This window comes from Pyxicephalus adspersus, chromosome 3, assembly GCF_032062135.1.
Source record: "Pyxicephalus adspersus chromosome 3, UCB_Pads_2.0, whole genome shotgun sequence".
Taxonomy (NCBI): domain Eukaryota; kingdom Metazoa; phylum Chordata; class Amphibia; order Anura; family Pyxicephalidae; genus Pyxicephalus; species Pyxicephalus adspersus.
The window spans coordinates 35,867,201-35,886,810 of NC_092860.1; the positions used below are offsets into that span (position 1 = coordinate 35,867,201).

A 19,610-nucleotide genomic window follows, 5' to 3' on the forward strand; every position below is an offset into this window, starting at 1 on the left:
CCATCCCTGGAGTTCAACCACAAAATTTAAAACCTGTCTGCCATGAAACACTTCCTTGACTAGAACTTGGTAGTTTGCGGTGTTGCAATGACCAAAATGGTGTCTCTATTATGTACAGTGTGTTTGTTAACAGGACGACATTGTAGCAATCTCCTGAGCAGTGTGTTTTTTTTCTGTTCAGCATACTATACATACACTATACTACTGTATAATTTACGTGAATGTAGGCAGTAATATGATTGTTTATACGGATTGGTCTTAGAGCACTTATGACCAATATGAAAGTTTTTTCTTTGTTTTTTTTAGGATTAGTGCTTGTATCCTGATCCTGTATACTTAGTTTTGACATTTCTGGTTCTTTGCTTGCACTGATGCTTATTTGTGCTGGCAAATACTCCTTGGAAAAATTCATGCATTGTCTTTGTTGTAATCCAAAACAGTAAATATTTGACTTGGGCATGTATCACTTGTTATGAGAGCACTTTTTACCTTGATAAAATTATTATTCACCATGCCACATAGTTTGTTACTGACTATATACATATGTTTAAGCAGTTTCCTGGTTACAGATTTAGGTGGGGCCCTTTATTCAAGGTGCCAAAGCTTATGCTGCTAGAGCGAAAGGACACTTTTTTCAAGACTTAATACTTATTGCAAAATGATTTGAGTTAAAAAACCGTGGACAGCCTTCATTCTTCTGAAGGAAAGACAGAGGGTAGGTAATGTTTTTAATGCAGTCTCAAATGAGGAAAAATATTGGGAGCTTATTTGGAATAGGGTTTGGACTCCCTTTTGCTTGCACTCTGTGACATGCTGTGTAGTAGTACATTTGCAGTGTACTGATATAGCCAGTGACACTTAATATTCAATGCTTGTTTTCCTCCACCCTACCAAACTATTTCCAATTAAATTAGGTGTGTTTCACAGCTAACCAAATAATACCATGGTGTGTTTTGTGTTTACACCCTCTCATTCCCTTTGTACTCCTGGTTATGATCGGGTAGCCAAACCTGTCACTCTATGTCAGCTGCCCATAGAAAAAGCTAGGTCAGACTGTCCGAAAACAGCTCTCCATCTTGTTACGAAAAGGTGGGGATGGAGCCACATTAGTCAGCCCATTGCCCCAGAACAACAACTGGACTTCATAATTAAAGAGGAACTATACTCAAAAACTAGTCTTTCAGTTATTATTCTATTCTTACTTACTTGCACTAAAATGTCAGTCCTCCCTGGTGGCACTGGCTGGGTCAGCTTGTATCCTTTCAATAAATATATTTATGATATGTTTAGAAGTGGCCACCTTGTGACTGGCAAGTTTACGTTTTCTTCTTCTCCACCCACTTCCCCTCCCTCACTAGCTGGAGCCCTCTGCACCAAGAGCTCACAAGTTGAGAAGAAGCAGCTGCAGACGGAGCAGTCGCACTTGAGTGACATGAGAGTCCCAGGAGGAAAGAAAAAAAATCTGCATAATTAGGGCAGTGTGAGTGGATTAGAAACACTCCCACCAAGGATGGCATTTCCCAGATTGCAGTTCACCGCCTAGGCGATGGAGAGACCTGGGGGGTGTGGCCAGATCTCGTTTTTAATGTTAAAAGGTCAAAACAAGCTAAAAAATTCAGATGATTTTAACTTGGGCTTATGTTATCCATAAGCCAAAATGATTTTGTGGGTATAGGTACGCTTTTAGTGCTAACAAGATGGGCACTTAGGTATCTTTTAACTACTATTCCCCTTTATTTTATCTGTTTACACTGTTTTGCAAGCTTGCTTTTTTTCCTTTCTTCCTTACGATGGCCCATCTCATCCCAATGGTGCTTAGATTGCTGTGCATCACACTGGAAAATCTGCAGGGTGAGTTGAGACAACCATCAAAGTCAGGTTGAATTTATCATAATGATAATTTTGAGAGTTTGTGATAGAAATCATGAATCCTTCATCCATCCTCCTCCTACCTTCATTTACACTACAAACCTTTTCAGTAGCTAAGCCCATTCTTCCAAGCTGCAGCTACAGAAGTCAGTGAGGTTTTGTTTTAAAGCTGATGAGTCATTACTTAAGTTCATATCTATTGAAACATCAGAAGTGTGCTTCAAACAAGTTTTGCTACAAATAATCTTTGTTCATGCTGTAAATAGCTATATTGATGATTACCAGAGAATTTTATCAGAATATCATGCTTCCAGATGTCATTGTAGGTAAAATTTTTGTGGCCATGAGTTTCATAGCATTGTTTGCTTCTGAACACAATAAACAACACCTATGCATTGCAAAAAGCATTAACTCCTTTCATTGCTAAACACAAGTTTATGGAGCTCACTATCTTGTTAGTAGTTAGTCCCCGGGTTACATACGAGATAGGGACTGTAGGTTTGTTTTAAAGTTGAATTTGTATGCAAGTCAGGACAGGTACATTATTTTATTAAATGCAATTAGGACACATGTTTGTCTCAACATATTAGGCATTGAGGTGTCAGTCACTGTAAAAAAACCTCACTGTGAGATAATCACAAACAAAGCAAAAAAAACTTAATGGAACCTAGAAATTCATTCAACTTCTGGACCAAGCTGTGCTTTGATATGCAAAAAGAAACAACTTTAGAGTTTTTCTTGGTCATTAAAGAGTTACAAGAGGTTGTAGAACAGCAACACTTCTTCTGCAAGCCATGCGAACCGGCCCCATCAAGCCTCTGTCCTGCACAGGAATGAGCAGGGAAGCCTATTTGTATCTAGGAGTGGTGTTGGGTAAATATCTCAGTGTATGATTCGACAGCCATTCGATCGACTAGCCTGATATTTTTCAGGCAATGGAACATCGAATTCGCACACCAATAAAGTCTATGAGGGGGAAAATTTGGGTTATTATTCGAGACTGTGCAGATCTGCAAGAGCAATCAGGGAAGTCACAGGATGTCACAGGATGATTCCCACAGCTGAATTCATTTTTGAGCACAGCTGTGGGACCCCTCCTGTGACTCCTCCGTGGGACCCCTCCTGTGACTCCTCCGTGGGACCCCTCCTGTGACAGGATGATTCCCAGGGCTTCATTCATTCATGAGCACAGCTGTGGGAATCCTCCTGTCAGTGTGGGATCCCCGGGCAATAGAGGTTAAATGAGGACAAGTCTCCGCATTCATTCACCTCTAGTGCCTTGCGATTGGCTGAGGAAAGGAAAATCCTGATGATGCCTTTCCTCAGCTAATCACAGAGCACTAAAGGTGATGAATGGGGAGACTTGTCCTCATTTAACCTCTAGTGCCCAGGCATCCCACACAAACAGGAAGATTCCCATGGCTGTGCTCATGAATGAATGCAGCTGTGGGAATCATCTTTGTGGGATTAGCTGTAAGTTGGTTAATTACAAATCACACACATTCAATAAATTACTTTAACATTAAAGCCTCTTCTTCTTCTTTTTTTTTTACACACGAATTTGCAAAGTGGTTTTTAGGGTCGGGTCTATCCGAATTCAAACGGACGTATTCGGGTCCAATATAAGGACAACCCGAATTCTAACACCAACACTATCTAGGAATCATCTATATGTTAGATGTCCTTAATTGACTCTATATAAATAGTTTATAGTAATATAGCTTTTGTACACTTAAACCTGAAATGAATACCAGAAATGACAATCACACCCATGGTTATCTCACGTGTAGAATTTAGTTAGCTTTCGGATTTGCATTTGAAATAATCCAGCAAGCTTGAAAACATATAGACTACATATGTAGACACACATAGCAATTTGTTAGCAGCTTACTGCTTTATTTTTGATCTCTGCATGCTCCCTAGCTTGTGAATAGTCTATAAATGGAAGATGTATACATGACTATAGTTAAATAGATGTTTTTCAGGGATGCTAGGTCCCTCAGGGAGCATAGTGAGTGTCTATTTTTTTCGAGAAGCAATAGAGTGTGACAAGCATTTGCTTGATCTCTGTTAACTTGTTTCACAGCAGAACAAACAGCATTTTATGTGACTTGGCTGGTTTTGTTGGTGAACAATATTCCTTTGGCATGCATCTCATTAGGCTTTGAATGAGAACCTTGTCCTAATTTCAACAAGGCTTTATGCAAATTATGAGTGCAGTTTTTGTTTTTAAAGTAAATGCTAATGGCACAGTAATAAATATGACTTGGATGCGAGGTTAATGTAGTCACTTATGTTTCATTGATCATTTGTCTTTAGAATATTTTCTCCTCTTTAAAGAACATTGTCAATTTATAACTTGTTTCGATCCATTGGTTTGCCAACCCTTATAATAGGCCAATGCTTCCGCAAGCCAAACCCAATAAGGAAAAGTAGAAAAATGCTTATACGTTAAACTGTGTATTAACACTGTGTGTTAAACACAAGTGCCAAACTGACATTTGGAACTCACAATTGCTTATCATTTTCTCTATACAGTTTTCACCTGTCTCCTGTAAGCAATGAGTGCATTTCTGTGCCTGTGTTGGCTGTAGTACTAGTGAAAACCCTAAGCTTCTTTACCAATTTTTACTTTTATTTCCTTTAATTTAATTGGGTACTGTCATTAGTATGAACCATCAGCTCTGCTTCAGTTGCATTGCACTTTTCAATCCCATCCTCCTATCAATTCATTTTTTCTCTCAATAAATTCCATACATGCTAACGCATCCTTGTTAGGTAGGGGTTCAACAGAAACAATCACAGAGCACAGCAGGGTATTAGAGGATTGACCTTTCCCTGAATGGTGCTTTCTGCAGAAACTTGGAGGGATAATTTCACTTTGTAGTTATGTGATGTTTAACAGTGTAGCCAACAGGAGAGCTAAAAATGTCTAATCATTTTACATTGTGAGCTTCTATTTCGATTGTAAATTATTCTGTATAATCTCTTTATTGCTGATTTCTGGCCATAGTACAAATCCACCTTTTCCACACCTATTACCCACCTACCACTGACGTTTGACATGAAAAATAATAATTTAAAAAATAATTCTTCCACAAGACTCTCTTACAGATTAGTTTAAAAAATATTTAGTGTTATTTGGTGGATAATTTCACCTAATTCATACTGCATACAAGCAATCCATTTTGGATAATTTTGCAATATGCATAACAATCACAGTAAATCTGATTAGATTTTATTCCACACATTAACTTTTATTCAAGATTTAAAAACAAGTGTCTATTTAGATATATTATTACCCATATTTTCAAATAATAACTATACTTTTATAGTACCATTATTGTATTTACCTCCCTCCCATTACTACCCATCATCTTGATAAATGAATAAGTAATTCTGTATATATATATATATATATATATATATATATATATATAGTGTAAAAACACTATATTGTTGATAAAACACATATTGTCATCTCTTGGGAACTTGTGTTTTCTGTAGCAGGAAGTGAAGCAATCATTTTTAGGTGTTGCAGTAATTTTCTCTTCCCCTTACTGGTTTTTGTTTCTGTTTTGTATATTGCACATCCCTGTATAGAGAATGTAAAAATGTATCTAAGTGGGAGTGTTGTAATCCAAATTTTTTTGGTCCCCCAATTTGGATATTATTGGAAAAAACATTTTCCGAAATCCTACAGTGATGCCACTTAGAAACCATTCTCGAAGAGAGGATTTCCTTTCAACTTTTGTCATGACTCCAGGAAGTGAAAGGCAATCTCTATTATAGACATTTATAGCAAACACACTACTTGATCCAAAAGTAAAGATATGTTGGTGTTTATATTTAATGTTACTGCATAGAATCTTATGCAGCTGTACTGAAGAGAAGAAATGGTTGCTTCCATATAAATATATTTACCTATTCACTTTACTTTTCTCAGAAAAAAAATGGTGCACCCTGCACAATATATACATTGCAAAACAGTAGTTTTATTTTTTATTGTATAGAAATAGAAGAATACAAATTCCTAAACTAGCAGACTCTCCCATATCATCCAGTCATATGATCAAGTATGTTGGCAACATCTGTTTAAATGAAGGGAAAAAAAATATCAAGCTAGAGACAACTAATATGAACCATGTTCCTTCCCTTCAGTTCAAATATTTCAGAAAAATCAGGCATGTCCTCATGTTCAGGTTTTCACCAGCCTGCAGCCTCTGTCACTAATCAGTATTATGCCGCCCGTGTGTGTGCACAGGGAATCCCCTACTTTTATACTGGGTGTGTGCTGTGCGGGACCCGCACTTAGCGTGTCCACTCTGATTTCAAGAAAGTGCTCTGCACGGAGTCTGGTGTGACCAGTGTGCAGAGCACTTTCTTGGAATCAGTCAGTTTTGGATACAGAAGAGAAAGGCTGGAGCCTCACTTACTCATTTATTTATCCTAATTGGGGATATTCCCTTAGAGTGACAGAACATCTCAAAATTTCAATATTTAATATAAATATTAATACAAGCGATAATACAGCAAGACAAACCACATGTGTATGAATCATCCTCCACGCATTTCGTGCATCGGGTTTCTATGGATATTTGTTTCTATGGTTAAAAATATATATATATCATTTCAAAATTGCATACGAAGAATAAAAATTCAATCACAAAATAACAAAATCCCCAAAAAAGTTAAACATATACAATTTTATTACTTGCATTCAAAGTCATGAGAAATCTCCCTTCCTGGAAAAGTGGACTAGATACACGAAACGCGTAGAGAATGATTCATGCACATGTGCTTTGCATGTCTTGCTGTATTATTACCTGTTTTTAATATTTATATTAAAAAAAATCAATGTTACTGGTATTGTTGAATTTTACAACTCTTAGTTACTCACTTAATCATAAACATATGTTGTTGTGTGTGTGTATATGTATCCATTTGGCAGAGTTATTTTTGTAAAAACTTCTTTGTGTTCTGTGTTAAGAAATAAAAAGTATGCCATTTGCAATAGAAAAAATCATAAAATAGTTCATTTGCATTTAATGTTAATGGTTCAAAGAATGTCAGGCTGAATGGTCCTCCCCCACACATTTTCACCTCACCAAATCTGCCCCTCTGCAAAAAGTTTGGACACCCCTAAAGTAAATACTCAAAGTTCAAATAAATATAGTTGTATGACCAGGCAGCAAGGGAGAGTCTGATACAGCTTATTCTACAAGTATTTTTTAGGGCTTCTCTTATCTGTTATTTTAAGTGAAGGGGGATGGTTCTTATTTAGATATAGACATTTGCTACAATGTTCATAACTAAGCTGAATGACATTTTAGACAGCACATAATTATGTTACTGTCTTTGAAAGAAAAAACACATGCATAGATATTTCATTTTCAATGTCTACATTTGCAGCTAGAATGTTCCTGTCACCTTTGTGCTAATAAGCTTCTTTTTCTTTTCTGTGCGAAGTTTGTGTCCACAGAAAGGACAGCATGTTCCCAATTATGTTCTTAATCTTGTGCAGAGTTGGAGTCCGTGTGTGGACAGTTGATGCCCAAGCTTCACTAGAGATTATTTTTCTGCTCTGAAAATAGCTGTTATCCATCCATCTCCTTATCATTTTTAGATCATGTGATTATTTTTGTAAGAGTTTCATGTTCACATGAAGTCATCAGCAGTATTTTGTTGAACATTTATTTTAGAGGCTTTATTTTGTACATCATCATATGTGTATTTTTTTTTAATTTTCATAGCTAAAATATTAATAAGTGTTTCATAATTATCATAACTTGTACCATGTTTTTTTTTTTTTTATTTAGGGCACCGCTAATGTATTTACATATTTAGTTGTTCAAATAATGTGACAATGCTGTGAAGGTCATCCTGAGACCTGAGACCACCATGTCCGGTGGTTGTATTAGTTTAGTTGCTTTATAAATTGTGTGACAGATAACAATTTTAAGAACAATAATCCTACAAAAAAAAACTCGAGAGATATTATGTTTTCATAGAAATGCCTCCCAAGTCAGTTTTCTGTGTGGGAATAATGCCATCAGATCTTTAAGGCTCGGATTTATAAGAGACTTTATTTGGATAATAAATTTCTATAGGAATTCCACACTAAATGTGGTTCAATATTGAGTCTGATTAAACATTAATAATATTAAACAAAGAAGCTTTATAAATGCAAAAATAGTGGTTAATCGTTTTATGTCCATGGTGGTTTGGTATGTTATACGGAATGGACTTATAAGTTTGGTGTGGTGTCATTTCTAATTACTATGAAGAAAAGCAATATATTTTAGCTTGTTTTAACAAGATTGTCTTTTAAAATCTTGGGGCTATATGTAAATAATAATAAACATTTTGAGAACTACAATTTGGGTATTTTTTTTTTTGGAGGTTCTATAGGATGTTTCAAAAGTGAACTATGTTTTTATTGTGAAATGTAATGGATTTACTTTTTTTTTTTTTTTTTTTGTGTAATGCATGTAATACTTGCAGGATTTTGTGCACTTGTGGGTAGTCTGTGCAGTTATGGCTGCCTCCTGCCTCCTTTGGTTGTTTAGTGGTGAAGTCTAAAGTTCTCCTCTCCTCTGTGGCTGTTGCTTCAGTGAATTTATAAGTAATTTTGGAAATATTGCATAATAACAGGCTCTAGCTGTACTGATTCATCTGAGGAAATGGCTTGAACTTGTTTAGGACATTTAGAACATCTTTTTAACAAATATATTCCTATTATGTGAACAACTTTAAACTTTAGTTAGAAGGTTAAAAAAACATTATGTAATTTACTGATCCTCCCCTCTGTTTTTTTTCCACCCCCTTTCCTTTTTTTAGTGGAGAGATGATTTTGTCAATGGATGGATAACTGTTCCTATTACACACGAAACACAGGAAGAATGCCTGGGGATGGCTGTTCTTGACATGATGCGTATAGCCAGTGAAAAAGAGCAAAGTCCAATTGCAGTTTACAATGCTGTCAGGTACCTTTTTTTATTCTAAAAGTTGATAATGCTATTAATTATAATATACTGTTATAATAATATGTTTATTTATTTTGGTTGACATATTTATGACAGAAGATTTCTGGATTGCTCTCATAAGATGTACAAATAAGACAATCATAAGAGTGTGTGTTTTTATGTATGTGGTGCCAGTGACAGTGATTTCATGTCTGTTCAGGGCCTAACATTTTATAAGTTGGGGGACCGAGATGCTTCTTATATGGAGCTTAACTACAGAATAGTCACTGTTGTCTTCATGCTCATAATTTATTTGGGCTAATAATAGATTGGTGACAATGGTAATGGATTCAATGCAAATATAAATAAACAGATGATGATGGACATCTGGGAAGGTTAGTAAAGAATTGACCCTCGTACACACAGACTGATTCTCCAACGTTAGAGTGCAGCGTTTAAATAGCCATTTGTGACATCTCCATTCATAACAAAATGACCCAAAATTGACCTTAGACTGTATTAAAAGGACATATGACTGAGGCATTAGATTGTGAGCACCTTTAAGAGTGACTATGGACTTTGTACAGCGCTGCATAATATGATGGCGCTATATAAATACTGTGTAATAAATAATAATAAATACGTTTTTAAAGGTTTGTAAAAACTGATATAAACACATTTAAATGCAGTTTAGTTGTTTAAAAGTGTTCAAAAAATAACATGTAAACATCTCACAGTTTAGAAGCATGGTATCAGTGGAAATAATGCATATTACATTGCTGGCCAGTGGGACGAATGTAACATAGGTAGCCAAAAAGATCATTGCTCTCAACCGTACCAACCTTTTTGGACCAGCAGACCACTAAATTTACCGGGTGTCACTCAAAGGTGAGAAACTTCCCCTTTAGTGATGTCATGATGCCAGAACCTGCCCACTCTTCCATCGCAGGTCTGTGATAGGAAAGTGGGCGGGTTGTGACCAGCGACATAACCTGCCCACCTCCCTGAGCCTGCGATGTCTCCAGGAGACATGGTCCGCGGCTTTGGCCAGAGCCACAGACCACCAGTTGATGACCGCTGGCCTAGCTTATGTGAGTTTACATTGTTGCATTAGTGATACCTGCAAACCTGTAAATAAGTGACATTTCAGTGGAAGTAAGACCTGCAATGATCAAATTTTCCAATTGTTACACAAAATTGTAGCATTTCCATTAGTTTATAGAAATAGGGGAATAGTTGTAAAAAAAAAAAAAAACACACCTTTTTAAATTGAGTACCTTTTTATCATATATTTTGTTATATAATATTAATATTATATATTTGCATTCATAATAAACATAGATTGTGTTTTTTCCCTTTTTTTTGAACAGTTACAAAAAGTTTTTGCCAAAGTGTATTCGTGCCAAAATTCAAGACTACCACATTCTTACTCGCAAACGAATACGGTATAGATTTCGAAGGTTCATTCAGCAATTCAGTCAGTGTAAAGCTACTGCCAGAGACTTAAAACTTAAATATCTCATAAATCTTGAAACCCTCCAGTCAGCGTTTTACTCTGAACAATTTGAAGTTAGGGAGGCTTTCCGAGACTCATCAGGAGGGGAGATTTTTGCAACAATTGTAGTATCTGGAAATGATGGAATTCGGTATTTAAGGGGCAGATTGAATGACAAGGACACATTGGATGATCAGGTAAGCCCAATTATTACATACTATTTCAGAGGATTTTTGTAAATTCTACAATACCAAAGAAGCTCAGACTTGTTATAATATTTGCTATGTTAGATATTTTGAGAAAAGTTTTTTTTTTTATTTTTACCATTTATGCCTCATATCCTCTTTGAAATCTTTCCCAGTCAAGTGCAATAAAATTGACAGACCATTACAATGTTATATCACTTTAAGAAAGGGTAAAGACCTAAGGGTATTTGCAAAAACCCTTTGTTGTAACTGGTAAATTCCACTACAACAATCTACAAAGCTTGCATAATATATGGGCTGTATTTCTTTAACTTTGTGCATTTGGCTAATGTTAGGTTTATTTTGTTTTTTTAACATTCTTTATTTATTTTGTAAAACAGAAAACAAACAGAATAAACAAATACAAAAACAATCATGAAAAAAGGGTTCAAAACAAATAAAATACTTAAATTAACAGGGTTACAGGTAAAGCGTAGTGCAACAAGAGTCCATACAGCAGACATATCAATAAACAGTATGGAATCACACTTATAAAGAAAAGGTGATACAATAGGTTTTAAACTGTCAAGTATAAGAGTTTGTGTACAAAGAGGGGTACATAAGACATACCACTTCAATAACCAGAAGACATACATCTTTCAAAATCTTGGGAGTACAGGAACTCCTTCCAATAAGACCAGGTACGTTCAAATTTCCTGGAAAAATCATGAAGGCTGGCTGTTAGATCTTCCATAAGCATGATATCGATAATAATTTTAAACCATTGTGCTACCGAGGGGCAGGTAGATCTCCAATTTATTGCGATACAGAATTTCGCTGCATTCAGCAGGTGACTCACCACTTATGTTTTATGGATTCTAAGAGAAAGGGAACTATTTTGTAGCAGAAAAAATGAGGGATCATCAGGTACAGAGTGATCAGTAAATTTCTGTACAATTTCCTTGACGTTGCTCCAAAAAGGCCATAGAATCAGACATGTCAAAAAAATGTGGAGTAATGAAACATTTTCCACATCACATTGCCAACACCAGTCTGAAACTGATGGGTAAAAACTATGCAACTGGACAGGAGTACAATACCATCTGGTCAGAATTTATAGTTGAGTTCCTGAAACCTACTACTAACTAAGGTGTGGTGGGTTAGCCACATCACTTTCTGTCGTTGCTCAGCATTAAGTGTGCAATTTACCTCTCCCACAGTTTCATATGCGAAGGAGGGTTATCATTAGGTGGGGAATTGAGCATAGCCTACAGAACTGAAAGAACATGTCTTTCCGCACCCGCTGACATTGTCCTGATGAAATGTTCATCTTTGATGAGCTGCCGAATCTGTGGACCATCAAACACACGCCCTTTATTTTTTCAAATGACAGGCTAGGAAATGTCAAAATGAGGTACTTAAAACAGTCTCCGTCAGTTGGCAAAGCTTTACCGAACTGCTTCATCAGACCCAGTTTCATGTGCAGAGGCGGGAATATAATATTCTTTCTATCAACAAGTGGCTCATGTAGAATGTTTGGATCACCTGTTTTTAGGGCAGATCTTGGAGGCCAATTCCTTTCCACTCAATGCCTCTCACCAGCTCTGCTGTCCCACATGCACAGATAACAGGGATTGTCTCAAGAAGCAGCACATAAAGGTCATGAAGTGGCATAGCCAGTCTCGAGATTGGTTGATAGGGGATCTATCTTGAGCACTTGGTTTTTGAGGGATCTTTTGTTGTTATTCTGTCTCTCACACCTACAATAAACCTAACATTACAATTACAGACTGGACACTTTAGGCTCCACTTTAAGCTATCAATGAATAGTCACCATTCAGTTGATTTATGGATTGGAATTCCCAATTCCTCCATTAAACCAGGTATGTTATGGCAATACACAAAGCCACTGTCCGTTCTAAAGTACTGCAGAAATGCAATTTCTCTGGTTTGAACATATGATACATTTTCAAATAAGTTTTTCTCACACAGTCTTGATTCTAGGAGTTCTAAAGCCTTCTTCCATACCCCCAAATCACGTGCCAAGTCACTCAACTCATGCTGATCAAATCCCTTACAAAAGGAGTTCTCTTCAATTTCAAACTCTTCATTGTTGTTACCTAGTTTATCACCATAGACATGTTCTTCAAGAGAGGGTAGTGAAACGAAAACCGGCACTGGGATTTCATCTAAATGAGCCACTGGGTGTATAGCCAGTGATAGACTAGGATACTCTGTTACATTTATTTTTCTTGTTATATCCTGAAGTTTTCACTATACAAAAGTAACAGTCACTGAAATGATCTCCTGGCTCTCGCCAAACCATAGGTATACCAAATGGCATCTTATCACGTGTTCCCTTTGTCCATATCCGTAAACCCTCAACACACTGTTTGCACACCTTATGAGGGGCCCAAGACTTATCTTGATCACAATGTATAATATTGAAATATGCCAAATAGGCTTTCTCTATAAATGTGCTGATGTTCGCCCTTTGACTGGGAATGGTGAAACGCTTATTCACTACGTAGAGCTGCGCACAACATCTGACCACACTATCTATCCTGTAAATCTCGCCCATACAAATCCACGCTACAGTAAACGCATTATTATAAGGGGTAGAGAAAAAAACTTGACGTGATAGAAAAAAAACTAACTGCTCTTTCAGAATCCGCATACCTATACTAGTGTAAATAAGCTTAAAAATTGAAGTCAACAAAAAATGTATTCGAATTGTTCCCCAGTGTAATTCACCAAGCATCTAATAGTTGGTGATTGAGTAGGAACCTTTTGAGCCGTTTACCCCCTCTAGGTATACCACCTGAACCATCCCTAGTGGAGTCTAATGCTGGTTCTGGAGTAAAATTAAAACCCCCTCCTAACACTAGAATACCCTCTCTGAATTCCTCAAGGTGTTCTAAAGTGGACTTTAAAAAGGATTCCTGAATATTCAAAGGCATATATACAGTGGCCAAGGTGACTGTTTGCTCTCCTAACAAGCCTTTCACACATAAAAAGCATCCCTTGCCATTTTATACATATCACTGAGTTTCCAAGGACAGGAGGAGGAGATCAGAATGGACACCACATCTGTTGCCTAAGAATGGTACTCAATTGAGTAATGCCAGTTTCGTAAAGAAATGCATGTTCTTCTCTTTGAAGTATGTTTTCTGTAGGAAAGCTAACTGAGCTTTCAGACTGTATAACCTCGCTAGTATTACTGTATGCTTCTCTGGAATGTTTTATCCATTTACGTTGAAGGACAGTACCTTGGTGGTCTCTTAATTTGGAGTCGCAAGGCTTGGCACAAAGTGGTAACAAAGTAAAACAATAAAAAAGATGATGGAGAACCAGAAAAAAATGTTCCACCCCAAATAAGGGGATCGGGGAGGTTGGAAAGTTTACCGGAGGGAGCACAGGGAAAGGTAAGAGGGTATAACAGGGTAGGTAAGGGCATGGATGGTAAGAAGATTCTAATATTTTTGTCCATTATCCTTTTGTTATTATTAATTTGTGTATATGTGCCTCAGCTGATGACTATTTGATGGTCCTGTATTTTTTTTTATTACAGGACTTGCAAACCTATTGTGATTTTCCTGACATCATTGATGTAAGCATTAAACAAGCCAGCAAGGAGGACGACTCTGAGAGTCGGATAGTAACAATCCACAAGCAGGACAATAAATCGCTGGTATGGTTTGTTTCTTGCTCATCATTTTAAAGTTAGTTTCAGGCTTCTTTTGGTCAAAAGCATTTTGTATGATTGGGATCAAGAACCATGATTTAAATGGCACAAATACTTAGTGGCTGACATCCTTGCCTTGTAGCACTAGGGTCCCAGGTTTGTATCCTGGCCAGATCCCCATCTGCACAGAAGTAATATTTTGTGTCCTGAACCAGGTTGCTCTCTAATATTAAGTAATTTAAGGGGTTAAAGCTACTTACCCTTTAGCTTTAATTAGTGCTTATTAAATCTCTTCTCTCCTTCCTCACTTCACAATTAATTAAATTTTTTACATTTTATTTAATTGTCCATTTGGAAACTTTTTTTTGTCCCATTTTCCTTTGGTGTGTGCAATAAAAGACCGTCAATCTGCTAAGATCTGCCGACTCTGCCCACTTGAGCACTTGCCCCTAGTGTAAGCACTGAAAGTTACATTTCCCTACAATGTTTATATATACACACTGAGATGGAAGAAATGCTTGTTGTGTATTTTACTGTTTACTCATAATATGTAAATACATTACCGTAACTACTTCACCATATATGTATGCAACCTTGTAGTTTATGTTTAGAGCTGAGTGCAACTTAAAGCTTATTACCTTCCACCTTCTCATGTTTCCTTTCCTGCCTTTTTAAATGGCTACTTTGTGGCTCTAGTAGATTCATTGTTGATTTGGAGGCAAGTTACAGCAACAAGAATCAAGAGGCAGATTTTCTTTACTGGGCAACTGCTACAAAACTCGGGTGAAACCTGGAGGAGAAGCCCTTTGAGAACAGCAAATAAAATGTATTTGTGGAAAACTTCTTTAAAGAGGAACTATAACCAGTTTATACTTATATGTCCCCATTCAGTTGTGGGCGCTGACCTGATTTTGTTCCATCTCTTTTTCATTTCAATCTTTGTCCATCCTAATAGACCTGACTGGGGATGACATAACTTCTGCGCAGGTGCGCTGCAGTTTATTCAGTCCCTGCAGCCACAGTTGAAGCCAGGGAATGCCAGGTATCCTGGCAACCAACACATGCGCTGATTACCTATTGTGACAGTTTAAGGGAGGGTAAGAATGCTTATTACAGAAGGGCCATCACCTCTCCATTTCTGCAATAATGTCCTGCCTGAAACTTTAGTTTCTTCTTTAGTTCCACTGTAAGGTTTCACCATCAGGGAAGCAATAGCAACAATCCAGTAGTTAGCATAGGTATTGTAAACAGGGAAAATGTAAGCTGAGTAAAGGGGGCGGGGGGGGGGGGGAATGTAAGCTGAGGTGAAAAAATACTAAGCAAATAATGTGTAGACGCAAATGATACTTATGTTGTGTGTTGTGTAACTGATAACCATGCGGTGAACTGGGCTATTGAGGTTTTTTTTTTACAGATCATTGTAATGTCAGGTTTCCTGTGTCATGCTGTTCCCCAGAGATCAGCAAGCTATCTTGCATGTTAACAGCTGTTTGTAAAGAGCTTATTTTTCCTTCCTAAAATGTATTTTGACACGTTATTTCCTTCCTATTAAGATGTACATGCTGTACTTTATTTTATTGCCTAAAATTAAACCTGTCATAGGAGAAACATGAAAACTTTCATTACTGATCTTTTTCTGAAAATACTGGTTGCCTGGCTGCCAAACAAAACTTCTTTCTTCAGTACTTACTCACAAATCTAGGACAGGGAGATGCCTAGCAGGGGCAGATGATGACTTGTGGTTTTACCACAGATTTAGTTGGGGAAGGCAGATCTGCTACTGATTTCTACAGAAACCTAAAAAAATATTTGTGTGGGCTTGTGATATTTTCAAATCAGTTAAATATATATGTTCAGGTTCCACTGTGGACGCACACACTTTAGATTTTTAAAATGCTGACTTTTTCTCTGTCAAGCAGATTTAATAGCTATAGGGTCTGTGTTGACGGTCCTTGGGTTTGTGAGAATGGCATCAGTTTTGAGATGTTTCTGAGCTCATTCAGAATTTGATTGTGGCTGGCACTCTCACTGGGTTCAAATCTTGATCAGGATAAAAAATGCATGAAGTTTGTGTTATCTTGCTGTGTTTGCATGGGTTTTCTTCAGGTATTCTGGTTTCCTCCCACATCCTAAAACTTTAACCATGTTATTTGGTACAGTTTTCAGTAAATATAAAATGATAGTAATATTTGGAAAATGCAGCTTTTTAAAAATATATCACATACATTATAAATGTAATGTAAAACATCAGTTTGCTTACATAATGCTCTGTAAAAGGAGGGACTTTTCAATCAAACAGCCAGTGGTTTACCACTGTTCAAAAAATTTACAAAGCAGGAACAGCCTTGTAGATTATTTTCATATATTAATGTTTTTGCAGGTTAGTCTGAGGGCCCTGGATAATACTTGTAATTCATAAATTTAAAAGCTCATAGACCACACATGGTTATCTTGTACATCCAGAAAATTTGCTTTGAGATGTGCAGAATCAGTATAGGCTTTGTTCATTCATCTTCAAGGTAATTTAAGGACATCTAGTGTACTTTACTATTCGCCCTTCCGGGTGTGGTTCAAATGATACTGCCTTTTATTTAATATTTAATCTCAAGTTAAGTGTTACTACACACAGATGAATAAAGTGGTCACTGTATTACTAAATTACTACATTTTGTATTTTTAACCCTGTATGCAATTGTATGTAAAAACATAAATGTTCTACCCAATGTTGACTGCTTTTTCTTTTTTCCCCTCCAGGAGGTAGAATTTTCTTCTTTAAAAGAAGCTTTGTCCTTTGTGTCACTGATTGATGGATATTACAGATTAACAGCAGATGCACATCATTACCTTTGCAAAGAAGTAGTGCCTCCACAAGTACTGGAAGGCATCCAGAGTTATTGCCATGGCCCTGTTTCGTAAGCACAACTTTTTTTTGGTTATATATATTTTGTCTTCTTTTCAGATGCTTTAAATAGTTAATATAAAAATTAAGCCTGGGAAAAAATAGGTAGAATTTTGGGTAGAAGAGACTTATAATCTATAACTATTCTGCCCCCCCCAAAAGCCTGCAGTATACATATAGTCTTGGCATCTGTAAAATACCTAATGTTCAGCCATGCTCTCCTATAATGTAACATCAGTGCCGCATCATCACTGGTCACCTTTTGACAGAGATTAATATGGGTTTATAGGCCCACTGATTTATTACAAAATGACAATGTATGTAGGACACTAAAATGGTTTAGACCACCTCTGGATAATCTGTGGGAATTGAATTGTAAAAGAAAGGGATAAACTGGAAAGCCAACAAACAGGCATGTATAATATCCAACAATGGCATGAAAAAAATAATCCATACCCTTTCAGTTCTAAGGTTTTTCAGATCAGGACATAATAGAAAAAATTCACTTGGTCATTAGCAGATCCTAAGTTAGGTAAATTCAACCTCACATGAACAACAACACATGGCATATTACACAGTGTCAAAGGCAAAATGCAGAAGCTCTTGTGAAAAATTAGATACACCTTTACCACTTCTCTAGGAGTTAAGAGGGTAAGTAACAGCCAGGTGCTACTAATTAAATGAACTTGATATGTTTATCAGTATGTGTGGCCACCTCTATAAAAGCAGAAGTTTTTGCCTTTGCTGGCCTGGAGCATTTGAGTGTGTTACCAAAATGCCTAGAAGGAAAGGCATCAGCAACCATCCTAGAGAAGCAAGTGTTGCTGCCTATCAATCTGGGAAGGGTTAAGAACATTTCTAAGCAACTTGGAGTCCACAATTTTACAAAAGATTATTCACAAGTGGAAAACATTCAAGACCATTGCCAATCTTCCCAGGAGTTGCCACTTACCACTGTTCACCCCAAGACTAGGCCTGGCATTTTTCATTCATTTTGTTGAACTATATCTTCTGTATACCAACATATTCTAGAATCAAATGTGAGACCACCTGTGCTATAGAAAAGCTTTGCTAAATATGGAGAAAGACGGTGATCCCAAGCCCAACAGAAAATCTGCAACCGAATGTCAGAAAAAAAAAAGGATTGGGGCAGTTGCAGTAGCCCAGGCAAAATCTAGACCCCAGCCTTATCAAAATGTCACCACCACACAAACACAATATTGTAAAGAAGGTTGGGTTAGACTTTTTTCACAACAATGTGGGAGACTGATAACATTATACAAAAATTGCTAAAGGTGGTTCTGCAGGCTGTTGAATCATGTGGAGCACTTAGTTTTGCACACATGGCTTTCCCTATTCAGATCTTTAGTCATGGATTAGAAAACAATCCCACACTCCCATAACACCAAGCCATCTTGCAAATGCATTATTTACTTTGCAGCAGTCTGACAATGTGAGGATGAACAGTAGAGAAGTGCAGTCATTTACAAATATTGTACACATTTTTCAAGTTTGCCTTTTATTGGGTTATTGGCATTGAAGCATTTCTATCCAGCTTGTACAACTACTTGGACTATTGTGAAAGATTCTAATTACTTTGAATCATGAAATATACGGGATGCCGCAGTTCTTTGTATCAAGACTCCTTTACAAAATATTCTTTGACAGAATTAGACAATGTATTCATTATTTATGAAGTTTCATGAACAGATATCTTTATTTGGTCATTGTATCTGGCTATGGTTAAAGAAAATTTTCAAGGATAGATCAACAGACTTTTAAGCAACATATTTGCTATCTCTTTATCATACCGAACTTGTTTTCTTTCCTCAGTGAGCCAAAAATGTAACTGCTAATTAATCTGGTAAAACTATACTTGTGTAACTGTAGGTTACCATGGTAAAGAAATGGTTGTACAGAGTGTTCTCACTGCAAAATCATCAGATCCTATTCTATAGCCAAAATGTTAAGCAGCTGGTAAATCACGACAAGAGAAGGCAGTAATTGCTCCAATTAAGCCTGTAGCTATATGTATTCTAATGCAGTGTCCTGACAAAATAAACAGTTTGTAGCTGCTGCTAAAGATGCCTTCAAGGAAGTAGCCGTGTCTTTTACATTTGCCCATGCTGTCAGTTAAAAATGTGTGCATGACAGAAGGGGCAAAATCTGCAGTTGACTAGGCATAAGTGCGGACACTGCACCTTCCTCTGGGGTTCCCTCCAACACCAGAAAGCAGTGCAAAATGTTCACCTATTTGTTTAGATAGTTGGGTGGGAAATTGCACTGTGAGCAATGCAGTGTGTATCTTTTACCAGTAACAGGTGATTAATATTTTTTTAAAACTTTTTTGTTAACTTTTGACATCCAAAAAACCAATAGTAAACATTACAGAAAATTGCATGACATAGTCAAAACATACAGATGACTATTGGTCAACAATATACAATATTGGTCAACATCTGCATAAGACGGCCTCCCAGAGGTCAACATTTTATATAAACTGTTTTCAAAG

General features: G+C 36.8%; 1 protein-coding gene across 2 annotated transcripts in view; it reads left to right on the forward strand.

Annotated features, from left to right (window-relative positions):
- The window catches only part of JAK2 (Janus kinase 2), a 99,920-nt gene that overhangs the window by 50,870 nt on the left and 29,440 nt on the right, over window positions 1-19,610 (forward strand). For both annotated transcript variants that reach the window (XM_072404221.1, XM_072404220.1), the window contains 4 exons: window positions 8,710-8,855; window positions 10,205-10,526; window positions 14,086-14,205; window positions 16,954-17,111. In XM_072404221.1, the coding sequence (XP_072260322.1) occupies window positions 8,710-8,855; window positions 10,205-10,526; window positions 14,086-14,205; window positions 16,954-17,111 (746 nt within the window). The remainder of the gene's footprint in view (window positions 1-8,709; window positions 8,856-10,204; window positions 10,527-14,085; window positions 14,206-16,953; window positions 17,112-19,610) is intronic.